The sequence below is a fragment of the Ciconia boyciana genome, chromosome 9, assembly GCF_034638445.1.
Source record: "Ciconia boyciana chromosome 9, ASM3463844v1, whole genome shotgun sequence".
Taxonomy (NCBI): domain Eukaryota; kingdom Metazoa; phylum Chordata; class Aves; order Ciconiiformes; family Ciconiidae; genus Ciconia; species Ciconia boyciana.
The window spans coordinates 28840872-28867399 of record NC_132942.1 but is presented as its reverse complement, the minus strand read 5'-3'; the positions used below and the strand labels follow the sequence as shown (position 1 = coordinate 28867399).

The following is a 26528-nucleotide window of genomic DNA, read 5'->3' as shown; positions in this document are numbered from 1 at the left end:
GTGCCCATATAACTACACCACCTCGAGTATAATTATCCGTTCAACCTTGTAAGAAAACTCTGCGCTACTTTGGTTTGTGTAGGGGCTGAAGATGCTAATGGTCCAAGAACTTGGACAAAACCCACTATTTAAAATACCACTTCTACTTTTTAACTGAGGTAAACAGGGTACATTATAAATCTCCAGCACAGCCTATTGAAATGTCAGAACAGCTCATTCAAAGCAATACATTCTCTTCTGAAAGATTTTAGTATTATAATCGAAAATTCTCTCCCTCAGATGCACCTGAGAAGCATTAACTTCTTGGTGACTTTAAGAACCAAATCCTTTAATACAAACTTAGCTTTTCCCACAGGCACTTGAAAATATTTAGCATTTTTTCAGTTGAATGCAATTTTCATAATAAAGTAGCTCACTCGGCTACCTGACACCACAGACAAAGACACCGAGTGAGCAGCTCCTGCCAACTTAGGCAGAGCATGATCGCAACCCCCAGTTACCTACAGAAGTAGGCTTTTAAACATCCAATTGCTGTAACAATTCAAGTAATTTATGTATGTTATTGTTATATATTTTATTCATTATTTGTAACTGTATTTGAAATACAATATGTATTTCATTCCTTAACGTCCAGACACAACTCTTCCATACCCGATGTCTTTCAGTCAACCTTAATGGAGGATACAACAGATCTTAAATTTCTGTAACATTTAAATTCTACCTCTATGGCCAGTTTTAGGATACCAAAGCAGCCCCTTGCTACTCTACACCCAATTTGGATGCCTAATTTTGATTTCTGTGTTTTAGGGGCTGCTAATCAGAATTTACTTAATATAATATCCCTTCTGCTACAAAATAGATTCCTCCACGTCAACACACACCCCTTTCTGAACGGCACTGACTCGTCACTACTGATGCTGCTCCCTACTTTTAGTCAACTGTTCATTTAAATTTCACTGGCAAACCTCTCAGAAAAGTATGGGAATGAGGTATATTTTGTTCTGTGCCAAAATACTCAGTCCAGTCTATCAAATCCAAAATGTTCATATTTAACTGCATCTCTGGCAGTTTCAAGGGTATAATTTTAAAACTACAGTATATTTTGTTAAACCAAGCCCTCCAATGATCCTGTTTTACTTCCATCCACTTAGCCTATTAATGCAGGCTAACACTGCATGTTCTTGTGGCAGCAAAACCTAAAGTGTACCAGGAGACTACAGTGATAGATTACATGTACATGCTGTGTCATATCCAATTAACTCAAATTGACTGTGTACTGCATTATGCTGTTAGTGCATGGAAGATCAATAAATATGGAGAAAATCCAACGAGGCTCTCTCCATTCCCATCCAATTCTAGTAGGTCTGAGACAGATCATGCTCCTATGATGTGTATGCTGCTGCTGAAGAGGGCAGGTGGTGCATAGACACCATTCAAACTTGGCCTATTCAATCTAAACTCCTCTAACTCGCCATTCATGCATAGCAAAACACCATCTGGTCCTATTTTGCCTCTAGCAATCACAGCTGACCAAAAACGATAATAACAGCTGTTGCAAAACAAAAGCCAAACAAAGGGGGGAGGGAAAGGTTAGAATGAAGTCCAGTGCTGCAAAATACTCCATGAAGTGAGAAATGGAAAAGGAGCCATTCAAATAGCCAACCCCATTGAAAAGAGTCAGTGCAAGACTTCTGGTTAAACTTGAGATATTTAATCCATCTGTCCTGCAAACCACAATGGTCAGGTGATAATATAAAATTGAGATTATGTTGCATAGAGGTATTTAAAGCCTTTGTTCTCCAAGTTAGAAACTAATGACCCTGTGTCAGCTAAAAATTAAACCTCCTTATGTTCTTTCATCATGTGTCAACCTGGGTTAATGTGAAAGTAGAATGTGGTTAACCGAGGTGATAAAGCATCTGAAACCTCAGGAAAAGAAGGGAGCAGTTAAGTGCTTGTAAATGATAGGAAGGAAAACATTCTTTAAACCGTGCACGACACTGAAATCATATGGATACTGCATTTTTTTCCAGTATAAATTGCCTATTAAGCAATTTAAATTAACAGTTTTATTTATGACCTACGATAGCAAAGTTATTCACTTAGACTTAGGGAATATGAACACCAACTTGCACAGTTTGAAACACAAGATGTTCTGCAATATGCTATTGTGGGCAATGTAAAATATAATTTTGTAGCAGGCAGGGGGATGCTCCAGTTTTTCAAGATTCAAATTTTGATATTTAAAATGTGCAGTCCTGCTTGACGATTACTTTTTTTTAGCTGCAGTAATTAAAACTATTTTTCCTGGAATTGACCATCAGTAGTTCAGCAGCTCTTAATCAAATGTGATAAAACCCAGGATTTATGAAATCATTTAATGAGTGTAATAACACCTGCTTCTCGCTGCAAATAGTTGAAAACAGACTTCAGTTGCAATTAACTCTTATCACTAGTGACATTTTTCCAACGATACTTCATAGGTCTTCAAAATGACAATTATAGAACTAATACACAATTACTGTCACATGCGGTTTAGCAATTATTTCTGAAGACATTTGTCTAAAGGTTTCAAAATGACTATAAAATGGTTCCCTTTGTTATGTAACATTGGTTAAAACCGACACACACAAAAATCTCTCCCAGCCATTCTCTCTCTGCTGTGCCATTTCTAATGCAGGCAGGCTTCCTGGTGCTTGGAATAAACATCCGCCATCCCAGACATTATTAGATATCATACTAAGGCTATTAAGAGCATGGGTAGCTGTCAACTAACACCTATTATGAAAAGCTTCAATTTATACATGATTTTTTCTGCTCCAAGAAATCTATAAATTTATAATTACAATCTCTTGCTGTTCAATATTTGTACCTAATAAACAGAGTACCTGAGGATTATGAAATATTGAAAGCCGAATTCATTATTAATAAACTCACACAGTATAGTACCTCTTTCCTCAAGTCTGGCTGCAACTTTTTGGGGATCTATATTCCATTATTTTTTGGTTGTGGCCTGCGCATGGTAGCCATGGACACTGCCTCAAACAGGATTAGGATTCTGCTCAGGTTTGACACTTGCTGTTTTTAATTTTCATTTTATCATAAGCAGTTTAAGATTGTTGCCAGTGGTAATTTGCAATTTTTATCAAGACCTCTTCATTATAGCTTCTGACAGGACAGATGCTGTAATTAATCATGCAAGACAACTGGGGATAGTGGTCAGACTGCACTCGCAGTACAGCTATTGCAGGCAAAGAAGGGAAAGAAGAAAATAAAGGATTTCTCCTATCTGTCAGGAGTAAAAATGTATAAACAGCACTAATATCCTGACAACACATTGGATGTGAACGTTTCCAAATCCTTCATGTGAGATACCTGCCCTCTCCACCCCTCCTCTATCACGTCCTACTTCTACGATAAAATACAAGTCAGACAGCTTGGGATCAGTCGAGTTAGGGGCTTATAGATGGGACGCCCATGGTAGTAGCTGCGTTTACATCTGAAACTCAAAGGTACAAAGAAAACTACAATTTGTGCTTATTTGCATCTCTGAACACTGCTGCTGAGAGACAGGTTCGCTGTCCTGGTCCTGCGGATAAATGTAACAGAGGGTACCATGAATGCTTTGTAACGCTACCACCTGCTTTCTTTTTCTGAAGTAAGGCACAGAAACCTCGGAGAAGTTGTACGCGACTCTTCAGCAGCGCATCTTTACGGATACAAGAGCTGATCGCCCACTCTGTTCCGATCGGTACCTATTTACCCAGTATGTTTGATAAAATAAAAATCGAAAAAGTTAAATAAATTTTCCAAGAAAGTGTTTTCATAAGGAAACATTTCTGGTTTTTGTATCAAAGACTTATGCCCATCAGTTTTACTGAAATGTGTTTATTCTATAGCAAGATAAAAGCATTTATTTTAGATAAGCAAAATACAAACAACTTAATTGCTGCTATCATAACTCATAAAAAAGTATAAAACAGCATAAAAACACAATAAGCAATGTAGCAATTAATAATTCATGTTACCAGTGTTTACATTAAAGCCTCATTTATGAAAACTTTACAACACATGATATGAAAACTTACAACTTTTAAAGAAAATATTTACATTGATTATTTGATTGTGGAGTTTCATTTAAATATTCTACTGGTTTTACAGTGTATTAAAAACTCTTGCATTTTTCATCTTAGCTTTCTGTAATAACAGTTTTATTTAAGTGCATTTCCCTTTTAAAAATACAGTGTATTAAATCTGAAACTCATCACTTCGACACAGAATATAATATTCACATTTGTTCTGTAATTGGAATTAACGTAAGAGGGTAAATGTCAATATATATTTTCTTACAAACTATGGTAGGCTTATTTGGAGAAATGAAGTGAAAGGTTGGGTCAAACATTTAAGTTCAGTTACTTGCATTTGTTTTTCTGAAGACAGTTAGGAGAGAAAAAAATTAAGAGCTTTGGCAAAAATCTGTGATTTACTCTATTTTTTCATGACAAAAAATGCCATCAACTAACTCATGTCATACAAGTATGATTGTATGAAATCCAATCATAATTTTACAGGTAGTTACAACTGTGCTTTAAGGGCTTCATGAGTTCATACTGCCTTGAAGTGCACTATTCACTTTTAGAGAAAGATGGGTTATATCATATAACTCTGAAAGGCCATTTTGCAGTCATAAGGTCCAGGTATTTGTTAGGCCATTTGATTCACATATTGTAGGTAAAGCTTAAATAAATTAAAAAGGCATCACATGAAAAAGAGCACAGCTTTTTTTTTTTTTTAAACAAAATGATTTATAGTCAGCTAAAAGATGATACACAGCTACATTGTAGTTCTTTATTGCCTATCTAATAGACACTTTAGAGGATCATTTGACCTGTTATGCATCCCTGCATAACTACCATCAACAATTTACAGTTTTCAGCCAAATATGGTTTACCCCTACCCCCTCCATCAACACAAAGCCATGTTGCAAGATCATTTATCTTCAGAAAATACTGACCTGTGATAATACTTGAGTCTGTGTCTGAGATTGTATTTGTGACTGGTGCTGCTGAGGTGCTGGCTGAGGGCTCCCAATGGCAGGGATGGGAGAAGTGATCTGCGAGGCTACCGGAGAATGCTGCTGAGGAGAAGGCTGTGACTGGTGTTGCATATGCTGCATTTGCTGCTGCTGCATTTGCTGAAGCTGTATGTGCTGCAGTTGCTGTTGCATTTGCTGTTGATTAATTTGCTGCTGAAGATGCTGCTGCTGCTGCTGCTGCAAATGTTGTTGCATGTGGTGCTGAAAATGCTGCTGCTGCATTTGTTGTTGTATTTGCTGATGCATTTGATGCTGATGTAGTTGCTGCTGTTGCATCTGCTGCATCTGTTGCTGCTGGAGCTGCTGTATCTGGTGCTGCTGGCTTTGCATTGAGGGACTTACTTGAGATGAAGATGGTGTTGCCACCATACTTGTTCCCATAGAGCTTATCAAGGGAGCTGCAATGTTTGTTGGCATGTTTGGTGCAATGGTAACAGAAGCTACAATCTGATTCATTGGCAGTCTCATGGTTAAAGGTTTTGGAGCAATTGCTCTGGGAAGGGACTGTTGAAGAGTTTGAGGAGATGCCGATACTGTTGTGTGCTGAGAAAGAGAAGTATTCAGAATAAGGGAGGAAGACAAATTTGTGGATGCCAATGTTTGCTGAACAGAACGAATTGTCTGGGCCTCAGCAGATTCTGCAGCAGCCTGTGTTTGGAAAAGAAATTCATTGTATTTTTAACGGAAAAAATGTTGTTACTGTTTACATGGAAATAAAAGTCACAGCTACTCAGGGAAAGCTTTTTCATCTTTTGTTTTCTATCAGAAAACATCAATCAGCAATCTGAAAAAGATCACTGATTCACCAATCCATTACATCACCTCTTCATCCGTCTCTGTGTACAGTACCTCCAGTTCTTACTTGGACAAAAAACTAACTCGTGCCCTTGTTCAACACCAGAAAGTCACAGAGCTCACGTACATTGTGTGGCTGAAAGAGCTAAAAAGGGCCTAACACTTTCTATGTTTTCAAAACCCCCTGTTCTTTGGGAGACAAATCTGAGCAGAAGCATATCCCCCTGCACCAGTTATCACGGCATAAGAGTAGTGTACAAACAATGAAACTTCTCAAACAACTTTTTTAATTTGCTTGTTGCAGTTCTTCGCATCCAAGGCATCAAGTCCCAGGTATCTACAACAGACAAAAGTCTAAGGGAACATTCTCAAGGCACCCAGCTGAATACTCTGGAAGCACTACAGTTGCATCAGCAGGGTGCCCTGCTCAGGGAATCCTGCCTCCTTCCAGTGTCCTGCAGGTTTCTGATGAGACACACCTGTGGGAAAACTACAGTCCAAAGAGGCCTGTTGCAATAAATGAGGTGTTCTGGTGCCTTTGAAGGCATAGTTTTATTAGGTATATTTAAATATATTGTGTATATTTAAATTAGATATATTTAAGCACCAAAGGTAGGCTTCGTCTCTCAGTTTTACACATCTGCATTGTACACGACATGTAGAACAGTTGTCTAGAATCTGTATATAAAGACAATTGAAAGAAAAAGTCTCTGCCAGCACAATTAACTGACATGTTTTAGACATTTACTTCAGAATGTGTCAAATTATGCTGCAGAAGTGTCTATTCCATCCCTACACTCAGCAACAACTTCAGATGAAAAAGCTACAGCAAGGATGTCTTAAGTTAAGGGAGATGAATTCTGGACTTGAGTGTAATTTCCACTTACAGTCTTTCCACAAGTTACTTGGCAGCCCAGGTCCCATGGATTTGGGGAGAAAACATGATTTCTGATGTTTTTGGAAAGGGAACTTAGGATTGACAAAATAAATTCCCTCAAAGATATTTACAATTCCAGCTGCCATTGAACTTAGCATTGTGATACTAAAGGCTTTGAGAATATTCTTTAAGTCCTAGAGACAACAGAAAAATGCAGCTTTTCAACACAAGGAGAAGAAATTTTCCATCTTTCAAGAATGCATGTGTCTGATTTCTGCTGTTGTATTTCTAAGCATTCATTAAAATACACAGCAACTTTCTGTGTGATTTACTAATGCTCTGCAGTTGTACATTCAAATAAGTATTCTCAGGAGTTAGATATCACTTTCTTCTGTTGCCTTCTTGTGATCAAAGATATTTTTGTAATTGATCTTTATGAAATACTACTGGAGAAATAACCACCTTGATTAATTTTTAGCCACATTTTAGATGGTCATAGGCATATGTCCATTTATGGTATTCAGATGCAACAGATCTACCACCAGTGTAATGCTGCCGGTTAAAAAGGTAAACTCTCAAATAAGACAGCAGAGCTTTATTTTCTTCATGAGTTTTATTTAACTCAGGATCCCCTAAAATACTCCGTGTGGCTCACTGCCAGCTAGTCCATTTGTAAGTACTCTCCAAATTCAGAGCCACCACACTTTTTTTTCCCCTCACCTGCAAGAAATACTTAAGCTTTGTCATACAATAATGGCTCTCCAGCTCCACGCAACACAAGTCTGTCTTTTGAGAAGTAGCACTTGAGGAAAAACAAAACTCTGTGAATAGCTTGCAAATGTTAATGTCAAAAGGTAAGTATATTTTTCATGACTGAATTTTACTTTTGTTGTGAAGTGCATTATTTTGCCTCCATAGATAAAGGAAGATGTACATTTACAAAGTTATTGTTTGGTAATCATTACTGTGCCATTAGAGAGATTAAATTTTTTTTGCAGAGACTAAGCAGGGTTCAAGCAGCAGCACAACATCTTGTAGAGCTGTATTACAGAAATCCTAGGATTCTACTTCTATTTTGCATAACAACCCCCACCCATATTTAAACACCATTGCCAAAAGCTAACTTGCATTATACTGAAGGCATTATTAGGCTTACCTTAGAAACAAGGCTTGCTCTATAGGCAGCAAGTGCCTTTAGGTATTCTTTTTTGGCAGCTTCAGTTTTTCTTTTATACACCTATTAAAAGAGACCACAATTTCACCAACTTCAGTTACTAAGACGTTTCTGCCAGAATGCTCTCAAAATCACTTTACCTCCCCAGGAAGTATTTTAATGACTCTAAGTAACAGGGATATTAGACCACTGAGTATTTTAGATGCTAAAAAGTATCTGCAGTAGCATAAAATAGCAAAAAAATGCCTATGCAATATATTTTTTTAAACAAATATTCGAACTATGTATAAAAAAAAATTTTTATACCTTTAGAAAAGGTGGTTCATAGAGCTTGGACAATTCACTTTCCCCAAAGCCACTATGAGGGAATCTCATTGACTTAAACAAGAACAGTTAGGCAAAAATGAATTAATCTGTATTTTTAATCATCAGTAAATTTAAAGTTCACCTTTAAATCATGGTTCACCATCATCTGTCCGATCAGACTAAAAGTTTCCAAATGTATTTCACAAAGTATCATTCATATCTTGCCAGATGGTGTCCTAGACGGGAATCTACTCTTCCACTGCAGCTTCCATTAACTGTTACTGGGGGCTGCACAGAGTATCAACAGGCATACAGCCTCAAAGAATTTATTTTTTTTTCCTTCAATCCGTGTGTAGGAGTAACGTGTATAGAAAGAAGAATAACCCTCAAGGAAGAACAAAACTCATCATTCTGTACCAAGTTTGAGTTGGAGATAACATTTCACACACAACATTGTAATGAGGCACAGAGGATTGGCTTCAAAGGTTGGAAATCAACATGCTTTGTAACAAATTCATAAGACAGATCAAAGGAAAATGGTAAATGTGCTGTACCTTCCCCTTTTCTCTTCTAACTTGTGATTAATAGCAAACAAGAGCTTTGAAATAGGAATCATCAAAAGATGGTCTAACAGGACTCTAGGACAATATCACCTCAGCTTTTTTACAAACTGCCCTTTAAAATTTAAAGACAAATACAGACGTTTAATACTACCTACTGGCTCTTATAACAAAATGCTTTTTAGATGCCAGGTCTTCAGCAAGTTCAAAAATCATTGTAGCTCTACAGAGTAAGAGGTCTACATCAGCAAGTCGCGTGGTCCACTCAGAGCAGAGGTAGGAGGATTTTTTTACAAAGATTACTATTTTACCTCTTGTGAGACAACCCTGCATCAGTTTTTTACCTGTTTTTGTTCTTCTCCTAGACTGTCCCACATAGATGCCACTATTTTTGAAACGTCTCCAAATGTAGCATTCGGGTTCTGCCCTTTAATTGCAGCTTGTGTATCCCTGAAGAAAAGGGCATATGCCGACACTGGCTTTTGTGGCTCATTGGGATCTTTCTTTTTCTTTTTCTTTGGAGTCTTGGGCTTCTTGCCAGAATCCGGGGCAGCTCTTTTTTCTCCAGTAGCCTAAGAAACAGTAATAACAAGAGCAGTCAATATATGCATAAAATAAGTCAGATTAACTCCAAAAAATTATTGTCAATCTGGCTTAATAATATATGGATAAAGCTACTATGTAGGCAACATTTTGGAGACTCCTGTTGTGCAAGCCTTTCTCCTACCAAGTAGTACTTAGTCTCAGCTTAATCTCATCAGATCTACTGGAACTAAATGCATGAATAGTTACTACTCATTGTAAGCATGGCTCAGAGAGTCAAATCCTGCGAGCTTGACCTGAAAAAGTTCACCCCAATGCTAATTTGTATTAAAAAAAATTAAGATTTAATCTATAGTATATTTTGAATAGGCAATCTGTGTTTTTCCATTAAGATGTAATTTCAGCAGCAGACACTCAAAAGACAAGAACTTGGAGGCATTTCCTGATTCCCAGACTTAGACTGTCAACTTAGACATGGGTCAGGGGTTAAAAAGCCCACCCTCCAGGCAAAAAGCAGTAGCAACTCTGCAGTTTCTATCCACCTGCAGCGAACACCCACTGTGTCCGCCACCCACCTCCACCGCTCCTCGTGCAGGGTCAGGTGCCTGTGCAGTAGTGCTGGAGGCTCTGTGTTATTGCCGGGCACCAGCCCTGCACCTACGTCTCCCTCTTGCCTCTGGGATGGGGAACCCCCAGAGCAGCACGCCCAGGATTACAGGTAACTCTGGTCCCTGTGTGCTCCTCAGGTCCTGTACCCTCTTTTGTTGAGCTATGCAGAGATTCTTGCAACAAGGGGATAAAGGGACTCTAAATATACCTCTATGATAGTCATTTTGCTTTGGTATTTTGAGGATCCTGTACAGTGATCTTTCCATATGCACAATTTCCATTAACTTAATGAGAAAACCTTTCATGGAACAGTCTAAATTAGGCCCTTTAAATATACTGCTACAATAACATTTGTGCTTTATTTTGTTGATACGATTTTCCTTTTATAACAGACTTATTTAAAGCAAAATGTAAATTAACTAAACTTTCAGTTAGAAGAAAGCTTGTTTTATTTCTATCTAAATGCATCTATGCTTTATGACTCCAGAGAATACCGAAATGACAAAACTGTCCAAAGTTGATGAGTAAAGAGATTCGCCAGATCTATATTGGTGAATGAAACAAATTATGAATGTATTAGATCAAATATACGTATATGTATATTCTTACATTTATTATTATGGAGGTATTATGGAAACTTCTTAAGTAGAGAAGCTAAACAGCAAATGAATCATATTCCACTATACTGTAACATTTGTGTTTTATATGACCACATTGCAGCTGAGAAGATACTGCCACGTTCATGAAAATATAGGATATAGACATGTAAAGCTTACTCACTAGAGAGCATGGAATAACTTACTCTGTTTGATTCATCTGCATCTTCTTCATTTATAGAGCTGGATGGGGAAGGAGTGGCTGATTTACTTGCAGGAGGAGAGGGAGAAGTGTGTGGCAAATTAGTGCCTCCTAAATTTAGCCCCAGCTGCGCACTTAGCTGAGACTGGTTAATGGTGGTTAGCTGAGATGGAGGCATAATTCCCGAATGAGCAGCATCAGTCATATGGACAATAGATCTCATAATCAGAGAGTGATCCTGGCGATACTGGGAAACCTGTGTGTGACTCTGATCCTAAAAGAGATTGAAACATTATTTAGTCATTAGCAGTTACCATATAGCATTACCTGGCAAAGTTATTTTCACAGGCTTACAGAACGATACTGTCAACTTGCAGTTTTGTTTAGTTTCTTTTTAATGAATTAAAGGCATTTTTAATAAATTAAATGCAGCAACAGTTACCACACTTGCCCTGGGGTGGGTGGGGTGTTTCTGTGGAATAAAAATTGCATTTCCCCATTTTTAAACGTTTCTTTTCTTGATGCAGTGTGAAATACCCACGTAAACAACAGGGAAACAGGCTGACTGACAATAGAGGGAAAACACTGCAACTGAGAAGACACAAACTGCTGTCAAACGCAGAAAGTAAACAAAACTGGGGCGGGGGGGATATATACATAGAGAGAAAAGCATCTTCCTTTACTGACATTCAATTATTCTTAGCTGTTACTAGTAACAGTAGTAGGTATAAAACAATCTTGTTTCAGTGGGATTTTAAAGTTGTTTTAAACGAAGAACACTGCCCTGCCAGGTCTCGAGTGCAGACACTGCAGCACGCTGGAGAACTGTTCGAGTAATCCTAATCACGCCTAAAAATCCTTGTTCACAAGTACCAGACAAAACTACACATTTTTATCTTTAATCCAACAATCACACACATGTGGAAGTAGCAAGCTATGTACCAATCACCAACTTTATTTTTCTTCTACTTCATGTCTCAGAAACTCAAGTACTTGCCCGGTTTTGTTTCTACTGTTTCTTGAGGGCACAAACTATGTCTTCTTCTACATCTGCACAACACTTCTCACATTTGTAAATAAAAAGAAGCGAGACCCTGAAGGTAAAGTCAACTGGAATCTGCCTATGAACAACTCAGTTTTGTTATTTTTAACCACACACGGATCAATACACAGTGAAAGAACATTTAAACAGAAAATAAGATTTTAAAAACAGTTAATAAGTGAAGAGAATAAATAGCTCACAAATTGATTCAGCAACCTGATTAATCTATAGCCATTGTTTGAACAGACAGATACATGAGACATAAATTAGATTTTGAAAACTCTTTCATTATTAATAACCTACATTGCAATTAGTAGCAGGTGCAATGATTCCTAATGAAATGACACAGAACAAAACAGCAATGCTGGGAGCCCAGCATACAGTCCACCAGACTTCCACAACAGAGTTTGACCTTTCCAGGGCTCTCTTATGAAGTCTGGATAAGCCCAAACCAGTTTTCAAAAATCTGTGTCAGCACGGAGGTAAGTTTAGCCCAAGTGACTTTCCTCTTACTTTCTACGACCCTTCTCTCAACACAGGCACTTGTTCTGTGCTCCTGAAAACCTTTTCTTGGATGGGACAAGTGCAGCCGTACAAAGAAGCAATACATGTGTTAGAGAAGATGCACACCCTGCCTCATCCATCTTATGTACAAGTGCTGCAGCACACTGCTTCCCTATAGCAATAAATCATATTAATTCTGAATTTGGCATTCATGTGTCTTTCTGCTGAAGCCTATACAGAAAAAAGAAATCCTTCTTAGCATAAAGTACATGTAGTGTTGCACCTGGATCCAGTACAGATGAAGTTAACCCCACAAGCTCATGATCCGGATCCGATACACCAGGTCTCACCCTCATTTTCCCCAAACTTTCCAAGCCATTGCCAGCTTGGCTCATCATCCATACTGCACCACGCTGCTTTTCCTACTTCTGAAATTCTTTTAATATTTTCAGTAAAGGAGTGTAGTTCCTTAGAGATGAACGCATGTGCCAAAAGTGGAGCACTTGATACAGAAAGATCAAAACATCAGACTCATTGGCTGAAATACCCATTTGCTTCAGGGCACCTTTCTGTGAAAATTTACTACTGTTAACTACAGGGTCATTTTGATTGTGACTTGTATTGGCAGTGGCATGTGGAAGTCATTCAAAGTCTTTTGTAAAAGGAGATCACTTTCTGCTTATTACTCCGTTCATTTTAGTTTACAGACATTACTTTATTGCATGAAGAAAAACTCTGCTGGTAAAGCAAAAGTGGAGATCATCAGAATGACCTTCTCTCATAGAAATTAACTTTCTTCATTATTTTGCAGGCAGCAGTTTCTTGGAGGTGTTCTACACCTAAAAGGCTAGCTTTTGTTCTCTCTTTATTGTTACACAATACAGGCCTTTCTGGCCTTTACACCAAGGCAACAAAATATGATGACATGGGTTACAAACCACTTACTCCAAGTCTTGTCATTTCGGCTGCATCTATGATTTTGAGACTAAATTCTCTTGACTTGCACTGACCCAGAATCTAATTTTATACACAAGCCCATGAATTCTTAACTGTCCCTTTTTCTACACTATTTGATGCTTGTGTGGTTTTTTACATCCACTTACTTAATTCCAGTTTTTCTTTTCTGTATCTTTTCCTAATTTTTTAAGCTTTTTTTTTTTAATCTTAAAAACTTCAGTAAAAGCTAGAAGTGGAAACAACAATATTTTGTAACTGGCTATCTAGCACCAAACAGATAAGACATATTACATAAAAGAAAATATTTTGTATCATTTCCAATCTCTTACCATTTACATCATATGTGCATATGATAACGACAAACAATATATTTTCTGCACTTTGAATTTAAGTTATATGGCTAATCAATATTAAAAAAAAAAATCACAAAGAAGGGAATGGGAATATTTCATTTTTTACTTTGTGGTACAGTGTTGTGGGTCTCAACAACCTATGATACCTATAGAAGAGCTTTCAGACAAGGAAGTATAAACCATTTTTTATGTTTGTACAGTGGTTTGGCAAGTAGCGAGAAGGTAGGGGAGCTAGTCAACAGCAACAGTAAAGTCCACAGCATTTGTATATAGTTCCTGAGTAAACAAAATCTTCTAAGGAGGAATCTATAATCAAGAAAACAAAATTTCCATCAATTACCTTAACTCTTATTTTTCCCCTTATACTACAAAGGCCAATACTGAACCAAAAGGATCAGTAGCATTTCATTATGCACAAAATGTTTATCAAAGAAACGTTTAACAATGAAAATCATCTTATATCAGGAGCACGCATGGAAATACAAGTGCACTGAAACATCCACATGACATCCTAATTACATTACCACATGAAAACTGAAAAGCTCATGTATTCAAAATAATCCACTGAGAATACTGTGAAAATTTTAGAGACTGTCACAAGCTCTTTTACATAAACTTAACCAGAAATAAAAGTGACACACCAGTATCATGAGCATTCAGGATTTTTGTAACATTATGCAAAAAAGACAAAGATTCATGCACTTCTCAAGCGGATAGAATCAAGTTTTGATTCAGCCTGATCTGCTTTACAGTCTTGGATTGAAGTTAGGCAAAACTTGGTGATTTTAACACAAGTCAGGCAAAACTCAACCACTGGTTTACTCAGCGTGACAATCAAACAAGGACATAATGTGTGAAACGGAAAACCAAAGAGAAATAACTTGTGTGATTCCTCTGCAGACTGAAATGACTTTGCAGTCTGCAGAGTCTCAGATCTCTCTGTTGTTAACCTACATGAGTGCTACAAAAAACCTAAGGTATAGAGACATTTACTGAGGGGAATGCCAGCCACCTCTCTGGTCTCTTCAATTATACGCATGGATAAAAAAAGCAAAATATGGTCCAAAATGTTTCCCCCTTCTCAAAACAACTTTATGGTGACTGTATCTAGGCACATTGGCTTCCTGTCACCACTCTCTTGCACAGCTCCAATAGCACACATTATAAAGACATTCAGCATTTGATGCATAGAAGGCCTAATCAAAGGAACCATAAGGATGTCTGTCCATCAAACTATCGTACTTTCAACTATTCTAATCTATTTAGACAGTCATGCCAAGGAAGTCATGTTTAGTCATATTGCCAAAGGACACAAGTCTCATGGCACATGCCAAATATATAGCTTATTTTACTTTGATTTGTAAAAGTATAAGTTCTCAAAAATTGATAAAATATCAATTCCTCAACAGCCACTGGAAAGCAAACAACAGAGTAATGAGACTTAAAAAAAAGGAATGTGTGAACTCCCACGCTTTAATTTATACAGATTATCAAAGGTGTTTTTCAACAATTACTGTATGTGAGCCAGCGAAAGCAAAACACACCATTGAGTACTAAGGGAAAAATTAAGGTAATAAAAGATTGTTCGTTCTTCTGTTATCAACTTATTAAGCATCCAGTAGTTAATACAGCTAGTAATACAGCTAGTATTTATTTTGACAGATAAATGCATGCACCCATTACATCGAGAGATGCCCTAATTTCCACTTACTCTGCATTTTGAGAATCATTTACATACAGTAGTTTTATCCTAGATTTCTACCCTGATATAATTTTAATCTCTAGGAACATTCAACATGATATTTAAAAATATAACTAGGAAATTACTTTTTAGAACATTTTGAGTAATATTGAAGTCTTGATTAAAATCAATGTCTACAGCCTTCAATCATTTAAATAGGCAACACCTCCAGTAAGACTCTCTCTAGCTATGTCAGGACTGAGCCCATGGAAGTGCCTACAGGAAGATGTAGGGCTGGGATCTGACCCTATACTGCATGAGCTAGTTTTTTAAGGAAAGTGAGAAATCTGCCAACAAAAATAACTATGCAAAACCCAACATTTATGGTTATGCTCACTGTGCCCTAGTTTCAGAAGTTGACTTAAAACATTATATATTCTATTGCCTTAGGAATTCGTCACTGTCAATGTAACATAAGCTGATGTAATATTTTAAAGGATATATTTAAGTTGAAGCAAATGCACTGCAATGTAAAGAGTGAAATCCTCAGTTGTCCCTGTCTGTAAATTACTCCCTTTACTTTTGGGCAAGTCAGCATATCTCTAGAAGAAATCCTCAATACTCTTTTTCTCCACAAGTAAAGTACAGATAAAAGAATCCATTAATCTAAATTTTTACAAGATTGGAATTCAGTGCCAATCAAAACAAATCAAACTAACAGGATGCTTTTCTCTGTCAGAGATTAAATCCTTACTTAATAGAATACAAAACAGTTGCACTTGGTACTGCCACCACTGAAGAAGTGTCCTTCCTCTCCCCTCCTCAGATACTGCCATCAGTAATAGATCTGTCAAACTGCAGTTATCAGAAGATTCACTACAAGCGGCAGCTTCTTTTCTCCAGCAAAGAGAAAACTCCCATGTTTTGCTTCATGTCTCTGTAGAAAAGTAAACCTTAGCTAATTTAATTCCCAAATAAAGGCTACAACAAACAGTACATGTCAGTTCAGAAAAAAATTATGTCTGCAGCTGGATCTAAAAGATCAGTTAGTGACAGCAGGCTTACGCACATTCTGCTGCCTGAAGAACATGAAGAATAAGCAGTTTCTTGGTCTGTGTGCTCCCCCAGTCCAACTACATCAGAAATTACTCTTTTCTGTTCACACAGAGCACATAAGCCAGAGAAGGGACGTGAGAGAAAAAAAAACCAAATCAAAACCAACAAACATGAGGGCCCACTGATTTATTCCTCAAAACTGAGCAACTGTCTCCCTTTGTTCTGGCGATCTCAGATGTCTCTAGAAATTCATCTCCTGCTATATTCTTATACAGCTTTCTGATACGGCTGCAACCTCCAAGTTAGTTTAACATGTTTTATTGGAATCTTTCTGATTTACTGTGCCTTGCTTTTCTTTGCGGTCTGATCTGCAACCACGTTTGCAGTGATCCTTTGGCATGGCTGCTGTTCCTCATACTCCCCTGTGCAGCGCAGAGCTTCCTTCAGAGCAGACAGCCTGACCTGTTACAGGGGTGCTAAGAGTGCTGTGAGACCACCAAATCACAAGTTAAAACCACTTCTTCTATGGAACCACATTCAGGGATTAGGCAGCAGGAGCACACCAGGCAGTGCAGCACCACCTCAGAGATGCGATTCCAAGCAAGAAGGTGCCAAGGGACAGGGCCAACCAGCCTGGGCACCTGCCAGACCAACACAGCTCCAGGTCCCAGGTCTGGGCACCTCTGCAACACTGCTCTGTGGCCTCTACTGGTACCAGCTGATTCACAGCACGCTCAGCTATCTCTAATAAAATCCTGCATTACATGGTGAAGAAATACTAAAAGCTCACAGCTAGGCCAAAATCACACAACTACCAAAGTAAGAGACAAAGACTTCTCTCTGAAATGCTTATAATTCTTACCCAAGGTGCTCCACCACCCTAGCATGGAGCATTTGCTGTTTTGGGAACTTTGTTCTTACCCATTTACTTTCCTGTGACCCCATAGATTCCTCATGCAGTCCCCAAAGTGGGCTGAAGAGGTAATGCTTCTTGGTTGCCTCACTTGCTGTTGAGTCCTTCTGCTCTGGAAAGGCTTCTGCTCTTGCAGACGGATGGCACCATAGGCTTGCTATAGCCCTCCACCCATCCACAGTGGCTGCTACTGATGCTTTAGCATCACCTAATTCACAACTTCTTTATAATTTAATTTTTACACCATTTTGTAGAGGCATTTAAAAACAGATTCTCCACTCTCTTCTCCCTAAACATCTACCATACTTTAGAGCATATTGAATCACACTCCTTTTGGACAAGCTACCCAACAGCATGATCACAATACATGTGTGACTCAGATCACAGATCTGGGCTCTGATCTGATGAGTCTGTTGGCATGAGGAGCTTCTCTCCAAATTAGTACAAGCTTAGGTCTGCTGTATGCAAACAGCGCAGGCACATTGCAAACAAACCCTGGATAGTTAAAATTAAGTCCCAGAATGTCAGATAAATGCTGTTAGCAGTTTTGTTACAACCTCTGCAACTTCAGGTGCTTCAGCTACCAAATCAAAGGCAGACTTCAAAGGTCCTTATTATGCAGTAAGCAACACGGGGAGAGGCTGCAAGGAAGCATGACAACTAACAAACATTATCAAAGGTAACAAAAATTGTGCAAGGAATTGGAGGGGACAGACTTGGGGGTTACATGGCATTTGTTTGTTTAAAAATTGCTACAAATGTTGGTAGCTATGTTCGGGGGGGGGGTATTATTTCTTTGGGGTTTGGGGGTGGTGGGTTTTTTTGTTTGGGTTTTCTTTGTTTGTTTGTTGTTGGATTTAAAGCAAATCAGAAAAGTAGGTCTCATTATCTTTTGTATTACCAGAGACAGGTATTTTTTTTTCCAGCTACCTGACAACATAGAATAATTTAAAACTCTACAGAGACTTAGCATTTCTTTATAGCTTGAGAACTTGAAGTGGAAGCTGAGTATTGGGTAAGCTGTCCAAGGGGAAACACAGGTGGTAACAGCAGAGAATAGCAGGAATTTCAAAGGAAGTTTTCAAATGACCCAAGAACAAGGGTGGCTGGACCCAGCACAGCCTTTGGCCAGGTACAACATATCCAGACCAGCTGCAGCATCTGCCTCATTTGGCTGGCTTAAGAAAGCAGCACCTGATTTTAAACTCAGGAGGCAGAACAGTTTAAAGCCATGGCCAAGGCTTAATGCACAGCTGGTGTCCACGGTCATACACGTCTGCATTCCTTCTGAGCTCAGTTCTTAGGAATATCAGAGATTCAGCTTCCGCTCCAATTCCTGACAGCTTTCCCAGTGGGGTGTATCATTTTCCACATATTCATATGGAACCTCACAATATTTTCTGGAGCTGATAGATCTTGATTTAGGCATTATTAATATAAAATAGTCACAGTCTTTTTTCTCAGACTGTTCTGCCAATGTTACTGTGTGTCTCTTCTTTGGTGCAGAAGTCCCTCACGTATCTCGATAGGTAATAAGCTACTTGCATTTTTTTTTTTAATTTTTTTTTTTTCAGCACCAGCAGTACCTGCTATTCAGATAGGTGTCTCTGGCAACTGCTGCCACTTTGTTTCCTATGGACAGGTCCTTTCTTGCGGTTACTATGAGTTGCTGATTTTTGAAAAGAACACCAGAATACGTTTCCTTCTCCAACCCCAACAGCTCATTAACAGATGGCCCATTGTGTCTGTATCGATGAGAAAGGAAGGAAGAACATGTCTCTCAGAAAAGTGACTATATTATCCACACTGAGTATTACAATGTTACTGAGGACATGAAAATGTACACACTATTAAACCCCTCTTATTTAGTACGTTATCAGGCTAGCACTGTCTTCATATCATGTTAAAGTAGTAGCATGTAGCTTCTGTGCAGAAGCCACTGCTGTCTGTGGCCTCCAGGGTTTTCAGCCCATTGTCCGCCTTCCCCCAGGCCCCATGAGCTGTGCACACACGCTTCTGAAAGGTAACGAAAAAATGCACAAGTACGTCATTAGACGTAAAATAAAACACTTAACTATAGACCAATCAAAAAAAAAAGACTCTGTAAAGACTTGAAAGTTTATCAGCAAAGCACACAGCTCAGATCTGTGGGCAGAAACCAGACTGTCACAGCGCTAAGCTGATAGCGGGCACCGGAGCTGCAAAATCCCAACTGAGTCCTAAAGGTCTAATTTTACAAAGCATCCGCCACCATTTGAAAGGTTCTGTATAATGGACAAATGTCACTGATCTGAGCCACCAGAGCATCATTTAATTTGGTATTACTTAATTTTGAGATTAATTTTTCTTGGGACCACAGATTGTTAAAAACAGCAGCAATAACAGCTAGCATTTCTGCTGGGAAAGTCCACTACAAACCAGACTAACATTGTTGATTTAAAACTTGAGTTTAGTAATCCACCATAGTAATCAAAGAAAAAATAGAAGTAAGAAAACTCTGAAGATAATCTCTCTTTCTAGTAAGAATAGTTGCTACTCCTATAAATGGATAATTATAACCTTCTGGAATTAGTTGTATGTTTTGTTTTAAAGACGACAATAAACATGTTCATAACAATAACAAGGGCTTGTTTTAATAGACCGTTCCAGGCGTTAAACACATTAATGACCCATGAAATAACTGTTTCATCTGCAACACATTAAACAATGTTGTTATAACATTGTATTAATTGAAAACCTACTCCATTCTCTCTAGATAGGAGATTACAGACTGGGTATTAAAAGAGAGATTTACAAGTAAGTTTCTTTGTAAAGGAAAATTGAACACATAAATTAGAGGCATGCAGTCAGGTGAGTAGTGAAATAACTGTCTTTTGCCAATTTTAAAGCAACTTTTTTAGCTTTTATTCTTGCAATCTTCTGTTAATCGATTAATTTAAAGTTAATTAGTAATTTGGGAATTTAAATTACTAAAAAAAAAGATTTAGACCTTTAAGTAAAAGGCACCACTGTTCTGAAACAGTAATAATATTGCTGTTGTGTGCAGCCTTTAATAAGCTCAAATTTGCAACTCAGCCCTTTAAAGCCGCATCATTGAGCTGTTTATTTTAAAAGTCTCTTCTGGAAATAAAAGCAATAGTCACCATCATGTCTTTGATTTGAGCACAATGCCACTCCTTAGTAGTAATGTAATTAAAGATGAGCGTATTCTACTATGAATTAGCCTTATCTGTGCAGAATCCTGAATGCACTGACAGCACTGCAACAATTATAAAATATAAACAGGCTCAAATCTTCATCAAATAGGAAACACGTTTTCTCTAACAGCATAAGTAATATAGGGAGCAATATATGTAAAATTATCAGTCTGTTTTTGTAACATCTGTACTTTTTTGGATAAAAGAAAAATCAGACTGAAAAGAGACAATTATTTTACTGTCTGGTTTTTACATATCAGAAAGAGAATTTTGAAATTCATCAAAGCTAACCTTCTGTTATGTACAACAGGCTAAGCTGAAAAGAATGTTAACAAGTTCAATTTTCATTCAATCAGCACTACTGCTCTCTGAAATGTTTCATTGCAGGAAAGAAATAAAAATAATCTATATGGTAATTATGAGGATGAATCCCCCAGTAACTTTCAGCTACATGAAAGGTCAGTTCTATTCAAGATATTTTATCAGTCCCCTGCACATACTCCTGTCCTGTCATTTTAAATCTGAACAGCATTTTATTTTCCCATTTACAGCTACCTGCAGAATTAAGTACTTAAGCCAAATAAGAAAAAAAAAAAAAAAAAAAAAAAAGAAATGTTGAATGCTGGCAAAGGCTATAATAGCATGGAGATAAATCGTTCAGCTGCTCTCTCTCAAGCCTCTGGGGCTGCAGATTTTTCTTCTCCTGGTGCACTGTGGGTATTCAAAACTTGTTCAACATGATTTCATTTCATTTCAGGCACTGCCTGAGAAAACTAAATTACAGAATCAATCATACAGAAGGTCAGAGTGAGACTTCATTACAAGTATTGCATGCTTGCATGAATATCTTTCATTTATGACTGACCCAATATGTCACAATAGCTGTCTAGTAAAAATAATCCACTTTCTGAAATTGATGTACTACTGATGTCAATGCTACTCAGCAGGCTGGGCAGATTATAGAGAGGTGTTAAAAAAAGGAACCCTCAGCAGCACAAGTTGTAGTTTTATAGAATTGCCACAGTTTGCAGATTAAAATAATTTTTCTATGAGCAGCTCAACAGAAAACAGAGCATTAATATAAAATATTGGGGGTTGATTTTTAATGAGGATATCGCTGTTGATTTCCACTTATTTATATTCAAGTATTTATAGGGATAATATTTACATCATGTAAATCCATGTGTTCTTTGAAGTCAAATGTACATCAACAGTCCATCTTTCAGTGACTCATTTTTGAACATCAGGATTTTATTTGCATATTATTAAAATATTAAAATTAATCATACTGCCTCCATTTTATCTCCTCTTTTTGTTGGTGTTGTCTGTTTTTAAATGAAGAAAAATGCTGTAAGGTAAGATAAATGTGTTGTGTTTGTTGCCAATAATAATGAAGTTAATCAGCATTGTGACAAATTGTCACTCTTTCCATAGCACGTATATCTTAATAGTATGAACAATTGTTAACTCATCAATATGATCTTTTAATAATTGCTAGGTCACATTTATGCTGAGAATAAATATCTTTCTTGCACCATGAATGATTTTTTCAATATAATAATACACAAATAATATGTTAAAAAGATTTTTTTTTTTTTTGTCTTCCTGTGGGAAATATGTGATACTTGCAGAAGTATTACGAGGTAGCTAGCCAACTCCATACCCTAAGGGAGACATAGGAAAACCTTGACATAACCTATTTTTAACCATGCCTCTGGCGATTCTGCATTCAAGTTTATAGGTGAACATGTCAGGTAGTACATAGAAAAAAGCAAAAGACACATAGTATTAATCATAATTGTGTCCAAGCCCATTTTATTTTTTCAACATTTGTGATTTAAAATCTCATGACATTCCTTCAAGGTGAAATTCTTCCACTGGACTTTTCAACAGGGTAGGACTACATTTATCTAAATTAAATATTGCTTACAGTAAAGCTCTCTAATGCTTCACAATATAACCAATAAACTCAATGCAGTTCGTATTAAAACAATTTAAGTTTGTATTCAGCTAAAGAAGCTTTAGTGATTAGCAATACATTATTAATACAGCCTTTAAATAAGACTATCCTAGTATCGCTGGATAAGAACATTGTTCTGTAAGTGTATACGAACATCATAATTATTTTACAACCCCATCTTTAGTTCTTTCAGATATAGTAAATTCAATTGACCATGAAATGAAATTTCATAGTCAAAATGCCTCCTTTACATTTTTTTTATTGCTGCAATAAAGTTTTTATAGCTCCAAGGCAAGGTAATTCATGAAATGTCTAATTTAAAGATGAATTCTAATATTATTAATAAATATTTACCAGTTTAATAAAGTGCACATTTTTCACATAAAATATGATATAATGTTTTCATTTTCTATTTTTGAAATACAGATTAACTGCTGGAAAATTTGAGTACTAGAGAGAACTATGTGAGTTCAGGGGAAACCTATGCAAGGACCCTCTGTTAACGTTTTTAAACTTCCTGAAGCTACCCAGCATTTATGAGCAGAAGAGAAAAAGCCTACTGACTAAAATACAATGGCAGGGGCCACTCCATCTCTCAGTATAAAACAAATCAAGCAGTTGTGGGGAAGTGTCTGACACATGAACCTCCCTATGTGGCTCCTCCATGTCAAATCACGCAATTCCTCATCAATTCTCTGCAGAAAAACTACACACAAGTTCCCAAACCACAGCTTTGAACTGGCAGTCACCCTGGGAAATACCACTGGACTACTGGGATAAGAAGGCACAGCTTCTCTAGATCTTGTCTTTGACCTATACGGGAACAAATTCTTACCACTGCAGTCAATATAAACGATGCCATTAATTTCTACATTGCACAGTCTAGAAAAAAAGGAAAAGATGTAAAGCCTCTCATACATTGCAAGAAGAGGTGAGAGAAGAGATATCTATCCAGGAAGCTGCTTCTGGTTGGAACTGTTAATGTGACAGCATTTACTCATGGAAGAATCACATTCAATGAAAGGATGTAAAATTAAAAGGCAAAACTGGGTCAGGTTACAACCCACCTGGTCACATTGAGGGGATACTCATACACGTAACACAAGACTGATCCAGCCCTTGATATTTATTACATATTTCTGAGCAAGTTTCATTGTATTCAGTGTACACATGCTCCATTACTTTGGTTTTCAGGCATAACATTCCTGACTCTCAGGTTTTATTAATCTGATCTTTCTTTAGTAGTCACCCAACATGTCTAGCGCATACAAAATCCCATGCAAAATGGGATCTGAAAAGAAGTATCATATCCTCCAAGGCCTGTTTTAGGCAGTCCCTGCTTTGTACCTACGGAATTACTGAATTCTGTACCTCCTAAGTAGTGAGCAGTTTGTGCTTAATTCTGTATTAGCGCTAGCTACTTTTCATGACCTCCAAGGAAATAGTAAAATTTGCAATGAAGCCAGCAGCCTGCAGAATTCCACAGAAGTATTTGCTGCGTGTTGATTTGTAAATCTTTAATTAATTTTTGCTTGCCAGAATAATAAAAAAGAAAAAGATTTACATGAAAACATAACACGACAACACAATGACCTTTATTACAGTCCAGCAATAAATCTGTATTTTCACTACACCAAGTTTAGCAAAAGGTCCTATATAAAACAGCTAATCAGAAAAAATATAGTTGATGTAAAATATCTATTCAAGCTAAACATTCACTCTGTCTTCAATATGCAATAGAGAAACTAATTCTAATTGTAACCACTGAGTTTAAAATGCTAAGTATGATAAACCAACTCACAGCTGTGTCTCATCACTATGAGCATGAATGTTACTGCACAAAGCTTAGAGAAACCCAAGCAGGGAGATCCCCCAAAGCTGAAAGTGAAATACAACAAGAAAGTCGAAACTGCCCTGTATACTCTCCCACTGAGATCACTGCTATACAGTGTGTATAGATTCTGGAGAAGACTCCACCCAGCCTTGGTTTTGATTGTTCTAATTAACAGGAATGATCACTGGAATTAGCCTGACAGTCCTCATCACTCAGCCCTTCCCCACACCTGGATCATCCCTCCACATTGCAGAGGGCTTGGAAACAGCCCAGGAACAGAAGAGGACCAACCTGCCCCAGCCTCTACAGTCAACAAGAGCACTGGACGGAACAAAGCCTTTTTATGGCCCTGTACTTCTGAGTATGGTCAAGGTAATACATCCCTATCACTTCTATTATGAGTCTGGGGGAAAAAAAAAAAAATCAATTTCCATTTATAAAGATTTAGCCCACGGAATATACAGAATATAGGGAAATACATGGTTTTTTACTGCTGGCATATTGTGTCTGGCTCCCTTTCTGAGCCACTCTCAATACTGCATTTTCAAAATACCCTGATGGCTGTCAGATGTGGGTCCTATACTTGAAATACAGACAAGCAATTCCTTCTAAATGCTCTAGTTCACCCTGGCCAACACAACTGTCTTTCAACTCTTGATGCCAGTGTCAACTGTATAACACATCTTTGAACTTTAGCAGCACTTGGGATGCACATGATGCCAATGGACATGGGCTTCCAAGTCCATTCCCAAAATTAAAATTCTGTGTTTACAAAGCCTGACTGCTTCTTCACGAGAGATCTGTTCACACACAGTCTAGCATTGCACTGTACCTTAACAGCCATGTTTATCTTCCTGAATCCACCAGTATTAAACCCTTAACCATTTGCCAACTGCCTTAGGGAACTGAATAATAGCATATCATTGTTTGCTGTGTAACACTGACAACACATGTCATCGTTCATACAGAATACACCTGCACGTGATACAGAACATTGGCAAATGCTTGGTCAGGCTACGATACCAAGAAATCATACAGAACTTCTGAGAGGTCAATTAAAACTGATAGATGACACAAATCTACATTACAATGCTTTCACAGACAATATTAGGCAACAGAAACACACAAAGAACTGGACCTACCATATGCAATCCATTGCTGTGGATGACGCCATCTTGCTCCACGAGATTTCGGGATATTGTAATAGAAGGAAGATCCAAGCTCTGGGGGGGAAACTGAGGTGTAAATTCATTCCCTTGTGCAGGCAGCTGGTCACCAAGGCCCTGAAAGGGCAGCAGTATATCTGCCATCCCCAGTGCAGGGTCTGACTCAGGTGGGGGGGTAATGGGTGGGATTTCGAACTCCTCATCCCCAAGGCTCGGCGTATGGAACGTCTGCTAGAAGAGGACAGGACAAGGCAAACCACGTTAGGGCACGGTGCTCTCAGCAACCACCTCCGGACCTGCAGTCCAAATCTTGTTTTGTTCTCACATGCAAACTCTATACGCAAGGAAATTTTTAAGTTTCGTATACTGAAGGGGTTTGTGGATCATTCTGATTAAAGATTTAAGTCTCATTATCATATGGCTTTAATGGAGTATCAGTATTAACAGTTTTTTAATGCGTACTTAATTAGCAACATCTGCCTTTGTTGTTAGTCTGAATATCAGCTACATTGGATTTGGCTGTATAACAAATTGCCACTTTATTGATATGTTGGTAAAATAGCACAAACAGCTTACATTACTCTCATGCTTCATAAAATACTGACAATTTTGTAGCACATACACAACATTAATTCAGCACTGACCATTTTGCATGTTTTGTTTCCTCTTTATCCACTAATATACATGAAATATTATCATTCTGGTCTTTATTTCTTTTCTTTTCCATCCCAAAAGTATAATGCACCCTTTTAAACAAGGGTTGTAATTTGGAGGAGAGACACGTATAAAAGAGTGAGGGTGATTACAGCAGCTTCCAGTGCTTTCTGAAGCAAGCCAGCTTTGTTTGAACAGTAGGTTTGTTACGAACTAAACACCTGTTAAGATGCCTTGAGCAAAACATTACTGCTAGTTATCTTCAGGGTTTGTGCGTGTTTGTACATGCGCATGTGTCTGTCAAAGATAATCTTTATTCAAGTAGAATCTGTTGCTGACTTTTATTTGGGAAACAAATCAGCTATGCTTATTCAAATTTCTTGCAAGTTAAATGAACTTTCATATATTATTTCAGGTCCACTGCTACTTAATAATAGAAATTCAGTGCTTGAAA

The 26528-nt window shown here is 37.7% G+C and overlaps 1 protein-coding gene across 6 annotated transcripts in view; it reads right to left on the bottom strand.

Annotated features, from left to right (window-relative positions):
- Positions 1–3986: 3986 nt before the first annotated feature.
- Positions 3987–26528, bottom strand: part of TOX3 (TOX high mobility group box family member 3) — a 78815-nt gene continuing 56273 nt past the window's right edge. For 3 of the 6 annotated variants that reach the window (XM_072873108.1, XM_072873109.1, XM_072873106.1), the window contains 5 exons: positions 25397–25651; positions 10762–11031; positions 9152–9379; positions 7924–8004; positions 3987–5743 (listed from right to left, as the gene is read on the bottom strand). In XM_072873108.1, the coding sequence (XP_072729209.1) occupies positions 5000–5743; positions 7924–8004; positions 9152–9379; positions 10762–11031; positions 25397–25651 (1578 nt within the window). In that variant the 3' untranslated portion in view covers positions 3987–4999. The remainder of the gene's footprint in view (positions 5744–7923; positions 8005–9151; positions 9380–10761; positions 11032–25396; positions 25652–26528) is intronic. The other 3 variants (XM_072873111.1, XM_072873107.1, XM_072873112.1) reach the window with 2 other exon arrangements.